Below are 16,335 nucleotides of genomic sequence, written 5' to 3' on the forward strand. Positions count from 1 at the left end.
ACAAATTCACTTTTTTTTTTTCTTTGATTAAATGAAAACAAAATCCCATCTTTGATGAAACCTTCACTCGTTCATTTGGTGATGTCATCACAGTCGTGTGTGTGTGTCGGCTGTTGCCATGGCTACCTCCTCTAGTCTTCTAATTATAATAATAAGAATAATTATTCATCACAATTTATTGACATTTGTCAGGAAATGTATCTTCTGCTGCTTTTTCCACTTACTGTCGTTCTGAGGTTTTACCGTAAAGACTAGAATATGAGAGCAAAGATCCATTTCTCTGCTTTCTCTATCATCCATCTTCTACCTCTTCATCCTCCTCATGAGGGCCATAGGGGGCGCTGTGTCGATCTCCAGATCGCCGAGCACAGGAGAGAAGGACCGCCTCTTTGTGGACTTCTCCCTCCTGATTGGATCGAGTGTTCTGTCAGAGTCCGAGGCCGCGCTGCGTCTCATTCCTTCATTGGTTTTTCAAAATAAAATGAAACAAACGGAGAACGAGCGTTTCGCCACGTTTTTGATTTAAACATCGACCGCGAAGTCACGTGACTTCAGTCCAGTTAGAAATGGATTTGAACTTTGAACCAAACATCATTGAAACACGGCTACAGCGTGGTTTTTGGAGCGTAGGGACCGTGGAGCGAGCGCAGGGACCGTCTGCAAAGTGCAACGCATGGAAAAAATGGATTCAAAAAAATATGCATTCACTTCACCGTGACTTTTCTCTGTTCTCTACATGATACTATGTGATACTACATGATACTACGTGATACTACGTGACAGGTTGTCCGACTTCGCTCAGACGCCACGTTCCTGCCTCGCGTTGGTATTTTCGATTAAATTTGCTGTTGCTGTCATTCGTTTGGTCCAAAGTAAATGTTGCATTCGCCGACGTCTCCCGAGTTTTTTTTTTTTCCATCTCTTTGTACGAATTTTCACTGAGGCTCAAAAAATATTTTTGTCACACAGAAAATTTGCAAATGAAAAAAAGTAGCGCTGTGCAATCGGAAAATATGTAACCGTGTCATGGGTTAACGCACGTTAACGCGCGACATTTCCATGACGACTGACCAGAAAAAGACGTGCGCGACCTCATGTTTGTTTGCGTGCCGCGACACCGGAGTCCAGGCACCGTTTACCAGTTAGCTGCGTTAGCTCCTTTAGCGCCAGTTAGCGTTAGCCTAGGGTAGAACTGGAGCGGTCTGTTTATTAAAGGAAAAGAGCAGCGCTACAAATACCGTTAGCGTACCTGCGTACGTGTGTGCCTCTGTTTTAAACTTTAGGGTTACTTTACAGACTCTTTTTAACAAACGTCACGCACGTCTTTTTCCGGTCAGTCATGGAAACGCGACGTGCGTTAACGTTGACACGTTAACGTTTGACAGCACTTTAAAAAAAGTTTTCTTTTTAGGAATAGATTTCATGTCTGTGTTTTAAAGATAAAGAAAATCCTCAGATGAATGAAAACATTTTCCTGCTGTTAAAGAAAAATGTTAATGTTAAGAAACATTTTTGTGGTTAAGAAGCAGCAGACGCTCTGTAAACTGTAGTCTGTTCAACATAGAGAGAATAATATTATCATGATGTGTTTTTATGACAGAAGATGGAGTTTCAAATGTTCAGGTCGAAAAGGTTTGTAGAAATGTTGAAGAAAAAAGAAAGGAAAATAATTTTGGAGAAATAAATAAAAAGAAAAACTCAAGCTTCGTTTTGTTTTTATCGTGTGACGTCATCACACTCGCACATTTCAGCGGCGTTCTACGACGTCTGCGTCACACGATCACGTCTTTATCTCACCGTTAGACTGACGTTCGTAAACCACTCACTCTCCCACACCAAAGTCCACAGAGAAACTCAGTGATGTTCAGGAGTTGTTGATCCATCACAGAGTTCAAATGTATTAATTTGTTAAAAATCTGTGCTCAGATTGAGCTCAGTGACACAAAGTGACCACACGAGGCAGCAGAGGACCAGCAGCGTCTGTGGGAACATCTGAACTAAAGATTGCGTCATAAATCCACGTCAGTCTACGTCACGTGTTCACGTGGTTCTTCTGTAAGTTTATAGAGTATACAAAATAAATATCGTAAAAGAGTGTTATATTTACAACACGTATAACAATAAAATGTAGTTTATAGATTAACAGATATTATCGTTATAGTTATTAATATATATTTGAGATCACGCTCTTATGCTGAAAGAAAAAAAGCAAAACAACGACACCGGAAGTGATGCTCTTATTTTTGCCGGTCTCGTGGAAGCGGAAGTCGCCCCCGAACAGAACTCGTCAGTCATTTGTTGTTTCTCTTGTTTTCTCTTGTTTTCTCTTGGTTTCGCGTGTTTTCGCGTGTTTTCGCAAACACTTCGTGTGGATTGCGCAGCGGTTTCCCGCCTCAAAGATGACGCAGAACAACATTTTCCTCTTCGTTCCCAATTTGATCGGTGAGTTTGCTGCGTTTGTCCCCGCGAACACGGAGCTCACTTAGCGTTAGCATTAGCTTCACCGACCCAACGACGCAAACCGAGTGAAAACAAACAACATGAATGTGGTTCCGAGACACGAAATAAACCAAAGAAGTCAATTTGGTTTTTATTGTAATTGTTTAGACGAGTTCGTGTTTGAACCTTCAAACGAGTTAGAGGTCAAAGGTTACTGTCATTCTGTCATTTTTCAGCTTCTTAAATGTGAATATTTTCACGTTTCTGTCATTTTTCAGCTTCTTAAATGTGAATATTTTCACGTTTCTGTCATTTTTCAGCTTCTTAAATGTGAATATTTTCACGTTTCTGTCATTTTTCAGCTTCTTAAATGTGAATATTTTCACGTTTCTGTCATTTTTCAGCTTCTTAAATGTGAATATTTTCACGTTTCTGTCATTTTTCAGCTTCTTAAATGTCCACATTTGACAAACACTGATGAAAATAATGGAGTTATTTTATTTCTTTGACGTTCATAAAAACCTCTGACAGATGAACAATCATTTTAAAACAGTGTAGTTGAACTCATTCAGAGAACATTTATATCGACATTTTTTCTTTCCTCTCGAGCTTGAATCACTGATCTCTCCTCCTCTTCTTCCTCCTCTTCTTCCTCCTCCTCCTCCTCCTCCTCCTCTTCCTCCCTCAGGTTACGCCCGTGTCGTGCTGGCGTTGATCTCCTTCTACCTGATGCCTCGCTGCCCGTGGCCGGCCGTCTTCTGTTACCTGCTCAGCGCCGTGTTGGACGCTTTTGACGGACACGCTGCCCGGGCGCTCAATCAGTGTATGTGTGTGTGTGTGTGTGTGTGTGTGTGTGAGAGACTCTTTAGTTTTTGTTAGTTTTAGCTACGTCACAGTATTTTCAGAACGTGTTCAACACAAAGTTGTTGTGTCCAGCACTGGAACAAATTTAAATCTCAGATCAGATCCTGGTTCTGGTTCTGACCAGGGTCCAGTCTTTTCCTGACTCTGATGTTTCCCTGTCAGCCACCAAGTTTGGCGCCATGTTGGACATGCTGACGGACCGCTGCGCCACCATGTGTCTGCTGGTGAACCTGTGTCTGCTCTACCCGTCCTACACCTTCCTGTTTCAGCTCAGCATGTGTTTGGACATCTCCAGCCACTGGCTGCACCTGCACAGGTGCGTCCTCGTCTGTTAGGTCTGTCTCTGCGTCCTCCGCTGCTGTGTCCTCATCTTTGTGTTGTGTCTCTGTGTCCTCGTCTTTGTGTTGTGTCTCTGTGTCCTCATCTTTGTGTTGTGTCTCTGTGTCCTCGTCTTTGTGTTGTGTCTCTGTGTCCTCGTCTTTGTGTTGTGTCTCTGTGTCCTCGTCTTTGTGTTGTCTCTGTGTCCTCGTCTTTGTGTTGTGTCTCTGTCCTCGTCTTTGTGTTGTGTCTCTGTGTCCTCGTCTTTGTGTTGTGTCTCTGTGTCCTCGTCTTTGTGTTGTGTCTCTGTGTCCTCGTCTTTGTGTTGTGTCTGTGTCCTCGTCTTTGTGTTGTGTCTCTGTGTCCTCGTCTTTGTGTTGTGTCTCTGTGTCCTCGTCTTTGTGTTGTGTCTCTGTGTCCTCGTCTTTGTGTTGTGTCTCTGTCCTCGTCTTTGTGTTGTGTCTCTGTCCTCGTCTTTGTGTTGTGTCTCTGTCCTCGTCTTTGTGTTGTGTCTCTGTCCTCGTCTTTGTGTTGTGTCTCTGTGTCCTCGTCGTCCTCGTCTTCCTCAGCTCGACGATGAAAGGATCAGTCAGTCACAAGACCATCGACCTGTCGGGAAACCCCGTCCTCAGGATCTACTACACCTCTAAGGTGAGGAGCAGACAGCGACACAGGTCTGAACCTGTTGTTGTTGTTGTTGTTGTTGTTGTTGTTGTTGTTGTATTCTGACGTGTGTTGTGTTTTGTGTGGATCAGCCGGTGTTGTTCGTGATGTGTGCCGGGAACGAGCTCTTCTTCTGTCTACTCTACGTTCTTCATCATATCTCTAAACCTGCTGGTAAGAAGCTCCTCCTCTTCCTCCTCTTCCTCCTCTTCCTCCTCACTGTGATCTGCTCTCATCAATAGTCTGCGTGCACGATGGAACTTCTGCCTAGCAACCGTGACTTCCTGTGAGCTGGGCTGTTTGCGATAGGTCGTGTTTCTGGAGACGCTAGTGAAGATGCTAAGTCGTCGAGTCAGTTTTATTTGTAATAATTAGCGGATTTCGGATACAAGAGAAATGGTTATCTGTGTGTGTGTGTGTGTGTGTGTGTGTGTGTGTGTGTGTGTGTGTGTGTGTGTGTGTGTGTGTGTGTGTGTGTGTGTGCTGAATGGATGGTGAGGGTACGGCGAGACGAGGACGTCAGTGTTTATACGTCCTCGTCCTCAAATTAAACGTTTCTGCTTTTTTAAAAGTCGTTCCGCTGGATAAGTAATTAATGAGCACAAGACACAAGACTGAGCGCCACGTTTGCTGTTCACTGTTGGTTCTTAAAAATTAAGTATAAAAAGTATAAAGAGCAGGAACGACACCTTTCTTTAACATCGTCAATTTACCCGGCGTGACGACAAAATCGTCCTTTTTGAAATGTGTGAAGTCGTCCTGTCGTACCCTCACCAACCATTCAGCTCTCGCACACACACACACACACACACACACACACACACACACACACACACACACACACACACACACACACTCTTGTACCAAGACTTTGGGCCAATTCCAATTCCTATCTTAACCCTCAACCCTTAATCTTAATTGGCCTCAAAACCAAGTGTTGAGGCTTATTTTGTCACTTAGAAATGGGACACCCCTTAAATGCAGATACGTCTTCAGACTGTAGGGGGCAGAATAACGCCAAAGCTGCGTCCAGTCTGTCAACTCCAAAAAAGAAGAAGAAGAAGAAGACATTTACGTCAGGATTATTTATTATTTATTTGTTATTAGGTTGTCAGTTAGTTATAAGATGATACTCATACAAATATTCAGCTGACAGTTACCACACACCACGACTTATTGAAAAGTAAACCACACCGGCCGACTATTGACAAAAGATGGTCAAATAAAAATAAATGTTAGGCAACAATGACGTCAGTAATCCATAATATGGGCCTAAACTAAGATCATTTTTATATCTCTATTAACAAAGAAAATACTTCATTTGTATCGCACTCGTTTCGCTGCTTTCGACGCCATCTTTGTTCAGTGAAAACACGCAATGCATTCTGGGTAGCCGTTGCTCCCAAGGGTGGTCTCGGAAAATCTCAATATTGAGGGCGATACAGCCCTTAAACTTGACCTCAACTTAATTTTTCAGAGAATCAGGACAGAACTTGGACTAGAGGGAGAACATTTATGAGATTGAGGATTAAGCAAGAGATTGGAATTCAGCCTAATTTGTACAAAGCGGTTCACGACTATGTCGAGCTGACGTTCTGACGTTTTGACACGATAACGGTCTCTCTTGTATCCGAAATCCGCTCATTTTTACGAATAAAATTGACTGTACGACTTAGCACCTTCACTAGCGTCACAACGACAACACGACCTCGCTGAAGCCGCCCAGCTCACCTGGAGCCGCGGTTGCCGGGCGGAAGTTCCATTGTGTGCGTCGCCTGTATCAGGTGATTGGTTTTCATGTTTAAAGCTGCACTCTGCAGGATGTTTGACAGAAAAACCACCACCTTTAAATAACACTGTATGTCCTGGGTGAGAGGAAAACCAGGACCTGGAGTCGTGAGGACCTGGACCCTCACAGTGATGCTGTGTGTAACTGTGCGTGTGTGTGTGTGTGTGTGTGTTTCCAGCGTGGCTGTACTGGCTGCAGGGTCTGTGTGGAACCATCTGTCTGCTCAAGTCAGCCATCAGCCTCCTGCACCTCGTCACCGCCGCCCAGAACATGGCCGCCGCCGACGCCGCCGAGCGAGAGAAGGCCGCCAAGAAACACTGAGCGTCACTGTGTGTGTGTGTGTGTGTGTGTGTGTCAAAACCATGAGTTTGAGTCACTGACAGATCGTTGAGTCATGAATGTGTTCTTTAAAAGTCATTTAGTTGATGATGGAGCTGTAACGATGACATCACGCAGGAGTCACCTGGTCCAGGTCTGTTAGTCCGACTAAGACGAGCTGCATTTAGTCAGACTAACACGTTTACGTGACATTATTGGCTTCGCTGTGTTTTAAAGCTTGGACGCAAAACGCAGACTTTGTGTACGTGCAGCCGCGTATTAGAACAGCCAATAGGAGGCGCTGGTGATGTGATGATGCACAGTGAGATAAAGTTGTGTTGAATTTGTGTTCATATTTAACGTCAGTGACGTGAACATCTTACTCGTCTTACTCGCCTTCATCGTCAACACAAGGGGGCGCTGCCTCTTTCCAGTCATTCCTGGACCTCATCATGATGATTATTATTATTATTATTATGTGATGTTTTTGACCAAAGTCTAAGTGCGCCCCCTGTCTGAGTCCACAGGAGGTGCAGCAGTGTTGTTACAGATTATTGTGCAGTTTCCTTCTCACTGTGTGTTTTAAAGGTGCAGTTCACCCCGAAAACAGGAAGCTCATTTACTGTCCACTCATGCTGATGAAGTGTGTGTGTGTGTGTGTGTGTGTGTGTGTGTGTGTGTGTTCTTGTACTTGCAGCATACTGAGGACCAGTGAGGGGTTTTTAACCAACAAAGTAAGGTCATTTTTACAAAGTGAGGACATTTTGTCTGGTCCTCACTTTGTGTTCATTGAAATCACTTCCTCAGGTTGTAAACATGCTAACACGGGTCCGCAATTTGGTGCAAAAACCTGTTTTCCAGCCCTGGTGTTTCACACACTTTTTGCTCTGGGGCTCCACCTGCAGACATGTTATGGTACTGCACACAGTAGTTCTTTATAGGAAGTAGATATTTGTAATTGTGTTGATTTATAAGGTGGAAATGCTGGTCCTCACTTTGTCAGCACTTTTACCTGGTCCTCAGTATGCAGCAAGTACAAGAATATGTGTGTGTGTGTGGATGGGGGCGAATGAGGGGATTTTAATTTCAGGCTGAACGTCTGTAAAATGAGTTAAAACAGAAGTTTCTTTTTACCTTAACTATTGTGTTGTTTGTGGTAAACGAACGAGTCGATCAAAGCTCTTTTTTCTTCTTCTTCTTTTTAAATGTGTGAAGACTTTTCTTCCTAAAGTATGAAAAACCTGGAAATATATAAATAATATAAGTGAAGAGCTCATGTTAGATGTGAAAGATGTTTATTATTATTATGCCAAGTTTGTTTTTTGACGCTTATGGTTTGAATTCACTGTAAAACAGAAAAATAAATGGATTTAAAAATCCACTTTGGTTTGTTTTGATTATATTTCTGAACAGTGATACATTTATACTTAGATTATTCTTATTTGACTTCTTCAGTATCCTGGAAAAAAAACGTTGAATTAAACAAACCTGATCCTAATACAAACTGGTCAACATTAACCAAATCTGGATTAAGGGAAATTATGGAAGTTCATTTGTGACAGTGAAAGAGGTTTAGTGATGATAATAACAAACATAAAAAGTGAAGATTGTGATTGTTTGTAAAGTCAGACTTTATTTTTAAGCAGATTATTCTGTGATTAGACACGTGCCGAAATCTGCGTGTTTTTTCTAAGTCTGTAAAAAACACCGTCGTCTCTGCGCATTTTCGTGTTAAAGTTGCGCAGAGCAGCGCGTCCACGCGAAATGCGGTGTTTTGTCGCCGGGCTTCGGTGCAGCTTCGCGTCCAGCTGCTGCTGCTGCTGCTGCACTTGCGCGCATCGTTACCTTTAAGATGCTAACGCTCGCTTTAGCTCGAGCAGACACCGACACCGACACCATCTTAGCGGAGCTCTCAGTCCGGGGCGGCCGCTCGACGCGCTCCGGTCACCGGAGGACGCTTCACCCACAGCAGCAGCCGCGGAGCTCGTTTCCAAAGCCGAGTCTGGGCGAGAATCGACGGCCGCGCTCGTTCCGTCGATGTCGGATTGCATTATCTGTCGGCCTACCGAGCAGCGGCGGCGGGGGCGAGAGGGACGCGACGACAGGGGAGGAGGAGACGGACTCCGCTCGGAGGAGGAGAGGAGGAGGAGACGGAGCTCCCACCGAATACTTTCCCTTTAAAGCGGAGAGGACAGAGGGGGTGAAGAAGAAGAAGCGATCAAAAAAAGAGAAAAGGAAGAAAGACGGAGAGGGAGGGAGAGGAGGAAGAGGCTTTGAAAAAAGAAAAGAGAAAAAAACAGAAAGATGTCATCACACCGGGGCGGAGTCACCGAGCGCGGCCCAACACCAGCTCTCTAGCTGCGGCGACGAGCCCTACGCAACACCGAGGCTTTGTGTCCGACGGCTGCGGCCTTTTGGAAAAAGGAAAAGATAAAAAGAGAGAAAGAAACACTAAAAACGTTGGGACTCCGCGTCCGTCTGCGCCATTAAAATGAGTATTTACTTTAGCTTTTATTACAGCAGACATAAAGGAATAAAACACACCGTTGAAGCGGGACAACGTCCATTTTGTCGCGTTTACAGAAGCAGAAATATCTCGTCCATGAATCCATAAGTCGTTATAAACTCATTCATTATTATCATATTATTGATCATTGGTGCCATTGTTAGGAGTCGTTGTGCATTTGCAGTAATTATCCCGGACAGCAGGAGGCAGAGCAGAGCCGCACAGGCCCCGGCCTGGACTCTCACTGCTGCGGTGTTTGGAGCTCCTGTCCCCGGCCTCTGGTGGGTCTGCTCCCCGCTGCCTCCCGCTCCCTGAGCTCCCCGCCTGGTTCTCCTTCAGGATGGACTCCTCCTGGAGCAACTTCCTCTTTCAGGTCAGTGTGTGTGTGGGGTGGGGTGGGGGGGGGTGTGTGTGTGTGTGTGTGTGTGTGTGGGGGGGGGGGGTGTTCACGGTATATGACATTATCGCACATCTGGATGAATGAGAATTGTGTTTAATTTATAATTTAATCATCAACAGAGTCGTGAATGAGGAAAATAAATCTCTAATATTTCAAAATGAGTGACGTTAAAATGAAGTTAAAATGTTTGCAGTATTTTGTCAAAAAAAATAATCTTACATTTATACCTTAAGCGTCCGCTGCTATTGCACAAATGTATTTTGTTATTAAATGTAAACAGTAGAGGGCAGCACCACACCTCAGTCTGCCGGAAATGATTGATAGAAGAAGACCATGTGAATATTTCTGTAAATGAAACTAAAATCATATTTAAAGTTTTTCTCAGTTCTATCATTTCTCAGCTTCATAAATGTGAATATTTTCTCGTTTCTGTCATTTAACGACTTTTTTTCTCCTTTGCGCTGACAGACTCCGCCCACTCAGAGCCAGTCTGACACGCCTCTTCAGGCGGAGCTTCTGCCCGAGCTGACCGACTCGGCTCAGAGTCCAGCAGCAGAACACATGGTGGCGCCGCCGTCCACCGTCGACACCGCCGCGCTCAGCGAGGAGCCGCTACCTGGTGAGTAGGGCGAGGGGGCGGGGCTGTTATTACACAGGGGCGGGGCTTCAGGTACAGGTTGAGATGATGATGATGGTGATGATGGTGATGAAGATGATTATGATGATGATGATGATGATGATGGTGAAGATGATGATGATGGTGATGAAGATGATGATGATGATGATGGTGGTGAAGATGATGATGGTGATGATGATGATGATGAAGATGAAGGTGATGATGGTGAAGATGATGATGATGGTGAAGATGATGTTGTTGTTGACGATGTTGTTGTTGATGATGTTGTTGATGATGATGATGATGTTGATGATGATGTTGATGATGATGATGATGGTGGTGAAGATGATGGTGATGAAGATGATGTTGATGTTGTTGATGATGATGAAGATGAAGATGAAGATGATGATGGTGAAGATGATGATGATGGTGGTGAAGATGATGATGGTGGTGATGATGATGATGAAGATGATGATGATGGTGGTGAAGATGATGATGGTGGTGATGATGATGATGAAGATGATGATGGTGATGAAGATGATGTTGATGATGATGATGATGATGATGATGATGATGATGGTGAAGATGATGATGTTGTTGACGTTGATGATGATGATGATGTTGATGATGATGTTGATGATGGTGATGGTGATGGTGAAGATGATGGTGATGAAGATGATGATGATGATGATGATGGTGGTGAAGATGATGATGGTGATGATGAAGATGATGGTGAAGATGATGATGGTGATGAAGATGATGTTGATGTTGTTGATGATGATGATGAAGATGAAGATGATGATGGTGAAGATGATGATGTTGTTGTTGTTGTTGTTGTTGTTGACGATGTTGTTGTTGACGATGTTGATGATGATGATGTTGATGCTGATGATGATGTTGATGTTGATGTCGATGATGATGTCGATGATGATGTCGCTGATGATGTCGCTGATGATGTCGCTGATGATGTCGCCCATGATGTCGCCCATGATGTCGCCCGACAGTCAAAGCCCCGGTGAAGGCCACTCGCCCGGCTCACATCTGCTCCACCTGCAACAAAGAGTTCAAGAACAGCTACAACCTGCGGCGCCACCAGTCTGTGCACACGGGCGTTCGCATGAAGGACCGCGTCGCCCGGGAGAAGGAGGATGGCGTGAAGAAGCAGACGGTCCCGTTGTCCCTCCTCCAGCTCACCCTGCCCCCGCAGGCCCCGCCCCCTCCTCCTCATCCTCCTCCCACCGCTGCCATGGACGCCGTCCCCCAGCCCGGTCTCCATGACAACCAGGAAACTCAGCAGGTCTCTGTATCCATCGCCTCCGCAACCGTAACCATGGCTGCAGCGCAGCAACCGCTCCAGGCAGCTGTTGTTGTCGTCGGGTCCATGGAGCAGGTGGGCGGAGCCAATCCATTCATTCATTCATTCATTCATTCATTCATTCATTCATTCATTCATTCATTGATACCAGGCTGAGTTTGTAGAGCAGAGATTAAACTGCAGCTCAATCTCAGTGAGATTATGAGGCTCCTCCCACTTTCATAGGTAGATGAACCTGCACAGACCGACAGCCAATCAGTGACCTCTGTTTTCAGAGCAGTGACGACGTCTGAGGAAAAAAGTCAGAGGAAAATAAATCTATATTTATATTTTTATTTAATGAAATAATGAAAATCAGAAAACTTAATTTAAATTTAAAGATTCTGAGTCGAGGTTTAATCCACAGAGAATTGTGATGTCATGACTCCGCCCCTGGCGCTGTATCGCTCTCAAGCTGTGGATTATTGTCTCCTCCTCCTCCTCCTCCTCTTCCTCCTCCTCCTCTTCCTCCTCTTCCTCCTCCTCCTGCTCCTCCCCTGAGGATCATGTTCTCACAGGTGTCTCCTCCTCTCCACAGAACCCTAACCAGGTGAGGAAGAATCACGCCTGTGAAGCCTGTGGAAAAGCCTTCAGAGACGTTTATCACCTGAACAGACACCGGCTCTCACACTCTGACGAGAAGCCGTATTCCTGTCCCATCTGTCAGCAGCGCTTCAAGAGAAAAGACCGTATGAGTTATCATGTACGCTCACACCAGGGCGGCGTGGAGAAGCCATACATCTGTCCTCACTGTGCCAAGGCCTTCTCCAGGTGAGAGTGTTATTCATGTGTTCATATGGAGCCGTCAAGACAAGCTAACTGAGGAGCTAACTGAGGCTAAAGAGTGTACACACACACACACACACATATGATAGGTGTGTTGTTTTTGTGTGTTTTCAGACCGGATCACCTCAACAGTCATGTTCGACAGGTTCACTCCACAGAGAGACCCTTCAAATGCACGGTAACACCTTCATCACACACACACACACACACACACACACACACACACACACACACACACACACACACACACACACACACACACACACACTGATGATGACGATGATGAAGGTTCACAGGCGACATGTTTGGTCAGTAACTGTCAGGCTGTGACTCCGCCTTTCAGGCTGTGACTCCGCCTCTTTTCTAACCCACAAACACAGATCAATGAATGATAAAATAAAGTTTCTTCAGGATTGATGCGTCTCAGTCAAACTCTTCATCCTCCTCTTCCTCACCTTAATGATCACATGCTATATTCATGTTCCCGATTGACCGTGGGTCGATCGGCCGATCAATAACCTAACGATCAGGTGTTTCCTCTCAGACGTGTACGTCGGCGTTTGCCACGCGCGACCGTCTGCGAGCTCATCTGATCCGTCACGAGGAGAAGGTTCCGTGTCACATCTGTGGGAAGCTTCTGTCGGCCGCTTACATCACTGACCACATGAGAGTCCACAACCAATCACAGCACCACGCCTGTCACCTCTGCAACCGCAGTGAGTCTCCTTACCTCATCATCAATCCTCTAACCTCAACCTCATCCTCTAAACCATTGGTTCTCAAAGTGCGGCCCGGGGGCCAATGTCGGCCCGCAGAAACATTTCTGGCCCCGCAATGAATTACAGATGATAGTTTTAATCCAGGAGCGACTAAGCTTGTTAAATGTTTATTGGACATTACTGGATACAGACCAATAAGTGTAAACTGTACGACTGTATTGTGACACAGTATAGTGTGATGTTTTTGTCAAATTTTGGACCACATTTTTTTTTTTTTTAATTATTAAATTTGGGGCGACATAGTATAGTACGTTTTGTCAAATTTTGGCCCAAAAACTTTTTCCTCAAAAAATGTTAAAATTTTGAACAACATAATATAGTATGATGTTTTTGTCAAATTTTGGCGCTGAAATTTCCCCCCAAAAAATTGTCACATTTTGGCGCTGAAATTTATTTTTTTTAAAAATGTTTCAAATTTGGGAGACGACATAGTATATTATGTCGTTTTTGTCAAATTTTGGACCAAAAATAATAATAAAAAAAAATTGTCAAATTTTGGACGACATAGTTATTACAAATGGGATTTCTTTCACTTTTTTCCTTTTTTTTTCCTTTGGCGGCCCTCAGTCCAATATCCGGTACCTTAATTGGCCCTCAGGTATCAAAACTTTGAGAACCCCTGGTCTAAACCTCATCCTCAAACATCCTCAACGTCATCCTCTAACCTATGTGTGTGTCTCTGTGTGTGTCTCTCTCTCTCTGTGTGTGTGTGTGTCTCTCTCTCTCTCTCTGTGTGTGTGTGTGTGTTGTCCAGGCTTCACCACCCTCACTTACCTGCGCGTCCACGCTCAGAAACATCACGGTCAGGAGTGGAAGGAGAGCGGTGGAGGTCGCGGCGCCTTCGGTGGTACGGGGGCGGGCGGCGTGCTGCTCTGTCAGCTCTGTGGCGTTCAGTGTAAGACGACCACGCAGCTCCAGGGTCACATGGGCACCCACGCCAACCAGGGCGACCTGGGCCCCGAGCCCACCAGCAGCGGCCCTGTGGTCACCACCAGTGTGGCCGTCACCGTGTCCAGTGCTGCCAGCTCAGTGGGGCTGATGGTGACTGACTGCTCCAGTATCGCCCCCCCGCCTCACAGCTAGCACACTGCGAGGAGGAGGGGGGTGGGGCTGTGGGCGGGGTTTGAAGGAGGAGGGGCGTGAACAGCTGCCAAACACCAGGTGTGTGAACCAATCGTGTCGCTTCTCTCATGTGTCCCAGTGTTTTACAGCGTTCAAATGAATTCAACTAAAAGCCTGATTAAGCCCCGCCCCACACTAGATGTGTACTTTTGTTTGTTTGGCGAACTGACTCCAACAGAAGTCACGTTAAATCACGTTAAATCACGTTAAATCACGTTAAAGCTCTTTTGTTCGATCACACTGAACTTTGGAGTTTGTATATTTGAATAATTTCATATATTTGCACACACACCAAAGTTTAAGTGCGTTTACCTCCTCCTGTCTGTCCACCAGGGGGCGTCCAGTTGATTGATGTTTGTTGTTTTCTTGCAGACCCTGAGGAGCAGACAAACCACGCCCCCTTTTCATCCACTACAGGAATAGTTCAGGTTTATTTTTAACTGTTGTCTGAGGTACTGACACACACTGAGAGCGCCCCCCAGTGGCCACTGGAGACGTGAACAGATTTAAGCCACTGGACCAAAGTCTGCGATATTTTTAAGAACACGATCACGTCTTTATCTTCACTGTGAGACTGAAGTTTGTGAAGCGCTCACTCTGCTACACCAAAGTCCTCCTCTGCTGCCTCCTGTGGTCACTTTGTGTCACTGCCGTCAATCAAACATTGAAGAGACACAAAGTGACCACAGGAGGCAGCAGAGGATCAACAATCATCTGTGGACTTTGGTGTGTGCGTGCGTGCGTGCGTGCGCGTGTGCGCGTGCGCGTGTGTGTGTGTGTGTGTGTGTGTGTGTGTGTGTGTGTGTGTGTGTGTGCGCGCTTTACAAACTTCAGTTTCCTGAATGAATAATTTTCGATGACACTTAAAAACCAATCAGCGCTGAGCTTCTCCAGAAAAGGTCATGTACTTCCTGTGTGCAGTTCACTGACGTACGGCAGTTTAACGGTGAAACAGAGACATGAACGTTGGTCTGTGCTGTTCCTGCTGAGACTGCAGGGGGCGCTCACAGCTGTAAGTCGGCCCTGAATGGTTCACTTCAAGAGGAAAATGGAGGTGTATTTTTATTGACATGGCTTCGCGATGAACTGTTTGTATCTCATGGTGGAGAATGTGTTTCCTGCACAGCCGCTCATGCTTTTGTAAAGTTATTATTGGATGTTTTTACATTTTTTAAATTCTCCCATGATATCGGTCCTTGTGCTGAAGAAATGATTCTTTTCTTATTTCTGACCGCGGTTTGATGAAGACGAACGGCGAGAAACGGCTGTGAAAAAGTCTCCGCCCTCTTCCTGCTTCCTTCTGTGTTTGCATAAACGTCACATTTCCACGTCTGAGAGGACTTTAGACTCTGGAAGGACACACGGAGACGCCTGTGGAGACGCCTGTGGAGACGCCTGTGGAGACGCCTGTGGAGACGCCTGTGGAGACGCCTGTGGAGACGCCTGTGGAGACGCCTGTGTCCACTGAGCTCAGAGTGGACGTCCTCACGTCCAAACACTGGTGTCCACACTGTTTGTGTCTCGTCCCCGGACAGCAGGAGGTGCAGGTTCCCCGAGGTCACGTGACGACAGCAAAACCAGAAGAAGATTGTGTCCGTTCTGGGGGCGGGGCTTCTTCACAGCCCGCTGTTTCAGACACGAGTGCTGCGTTCCATTTGTAGTCGGATCCCGGAGTTTAACATCATCGCCGCTAAACGTGAACTTCATCCCAAAGCCGTGCAGAGGCAGTTCAACAACACTGCACCAACCGCGTGTCTCTGGGCGGAGTCTGCGGTATCGCCGCTCTGATTGGCCGTCACGGTTTACGCGATGGCCGTGATTTTGTCGGCCCCGGCCAACGCCGACATGTCGTCCATTTCTCGTCACATCTGTATCTGATAAAGTTGAGGTTTTCATAACTTAACTGTTAATCTAATTAATTTCAAATAAATGAACTCGGTACTGCCCCCTACAGTCACTTCCTGTTCCCAGTTCTGACAGAAATGGAACGCGGCCCAGTCGTCTGTGTGTTTTCTCATGTGAACGTGCGTCACTTCTCTGCTTCATAGTCTTTGTTCTTCTGACCTGATGCTGATTTGTACTTGGTCGTTACCATGGTGACACACTTTTCATGTGACTGTGCATCTTGACTGTACTTGACACAGCGCCCCCTGCTGCTGCTGTATTAAATGGCGGTGAAATGCATGTGTGGATTTCATCTTCACGTTTCCGTCGTGCAGCTGGAGCTTTGTTTTTCTTTTCCTTCAGTGATAGAACCTTATTACACTTGACCAACACTGACGAAATAACGTTAACTGAAATCATAATTTTAAAATAATTAGAGCTTAAAAAAACTGAATTGTGTTTATAAAACTAACTCAAACTAAAGGTGTAATGAAAAA

At 45.5% G+C, this 16,335-nt stretch overlaps 2 protein-coding genes across 2 annotated transcripts; both read left to right on the plus strand.

Moving 5' to 3' along the window:
- The first annotated feature begins 2,353 nt into the window (after positions 1-2,353).
- On the plus strand, positions 2,354-6,794 carry cdipt (CDP-diacylglycerol--inositol 3-phosphatidyltransferase (phosphatidylinositol synthase)). The gene is made up of 6 exons (XM_083896954.1): positions 2,354-2,442; positions 3,128-3,262; positions 3,466-3,619; positions 4,191-4,272; positions 4,377-4,458; positions 6,252-6,794. Exons 1-6 carry the CDS (start codon positions 2,400-2,402, stop codon positions 6,392-6,394), a joined length of 639 nt encoding a protein of 212 aa, XP_083753080.1. The 5' UTR covers positions 2,354-2,399; the 3' UTR covers positions 6,395-6,794.
- A 2,341-nt stretch (positions 6,795-9,135) lies between these two features.
- maza (MYC-associated zinc finger protein a (purine-binding transcription factor)) lies at positions 9,136-16,264 on the plus strand. The gene is made up of 8 exons (XM_083896944.1): positions 9,136-9,270; positions 9,766-9,916; positions 10,918-11,303; positions 11,806-12,038; positions 12,168-12,231; positions 12,598-12,769; positions 13,587-13,993; positions 14,327-16,264. The coding sequence occupies exons 1-7, from the start codon at positions 9,238-9,240 to the stop codon at positions 13,913-13,915; spliced, it is 1,368 nt and encodes a 455-aa protein (XP_083753070.1). The 5' UTR covers positions 9,136-9,237; the 3' UTR covers positions 13,916-13,993; positions 14,327-16,264.
- Positions 16,265-16,335: the final 71 nt, after the last annotated feature.

The sequence above is a fragment of the Microchirus variegatus genome (assembly GCF_963457635.1).
Source record: "Microchirus variegatus genome assembly, chromosome: 10".
Taxonomy (NCBI): Eukaryota; Metazoa; Chordata; class Actinopteri; order Pleuronectiformes; family Soleidae; genus Microchirus; species Microchirus variegatus.

What these genes read in the sequence shown, in the direction of transcription:
- cdipt (XM_083896954.1), top strand. Translation starts at nt 2,400, where the DNA reads ATGACGCAGAACAACATTTTCCTCTTCGTTCCCAATTTGATCG. An exon ending in CTTCGTTCCCAATTTGATCG is followed by an intron (nt 2,443 to 3,127) that starts GTGAGTTTGCTG and finishes TTCCTCCCTCAG; the next exon opens with GTTACGCCCGTGTCGTGCTG. An exon ending in TCATATCTCTAAACCTGCTG is followed by an intron (nt 4,459 to 6,251) that starts GTAAGAAGCTCC and finishes GTGTGTTTCCAG; the next exon opens with CGTGGCTGTACTGGCTGCAG.
- maza (XM_083896944.1), top strand. Translation starts at nt 9,238, where the DNA reads ATGGACTCCTCCTGGAGCAACTTCCTCTTTCAG. An exon ending in TCGTCGGGTCCATGGAGCAG is followed by an intron (nt 11,304 to 11,805) that starts GTGGGCGGAGCC and finishes TCCTCTCCACAG; the next exon opens with AACCCTAACCAGGTGAGGAA. An exon ending in AGAGACCCTTCAAATGCACG is followed by an intron (nt 12,232 to 12,597) that starts GTAACACCTTCA and finishes GTTTCCTCTCAG; the next exon opens with ACGTGTACGTCGGCGTTTGC.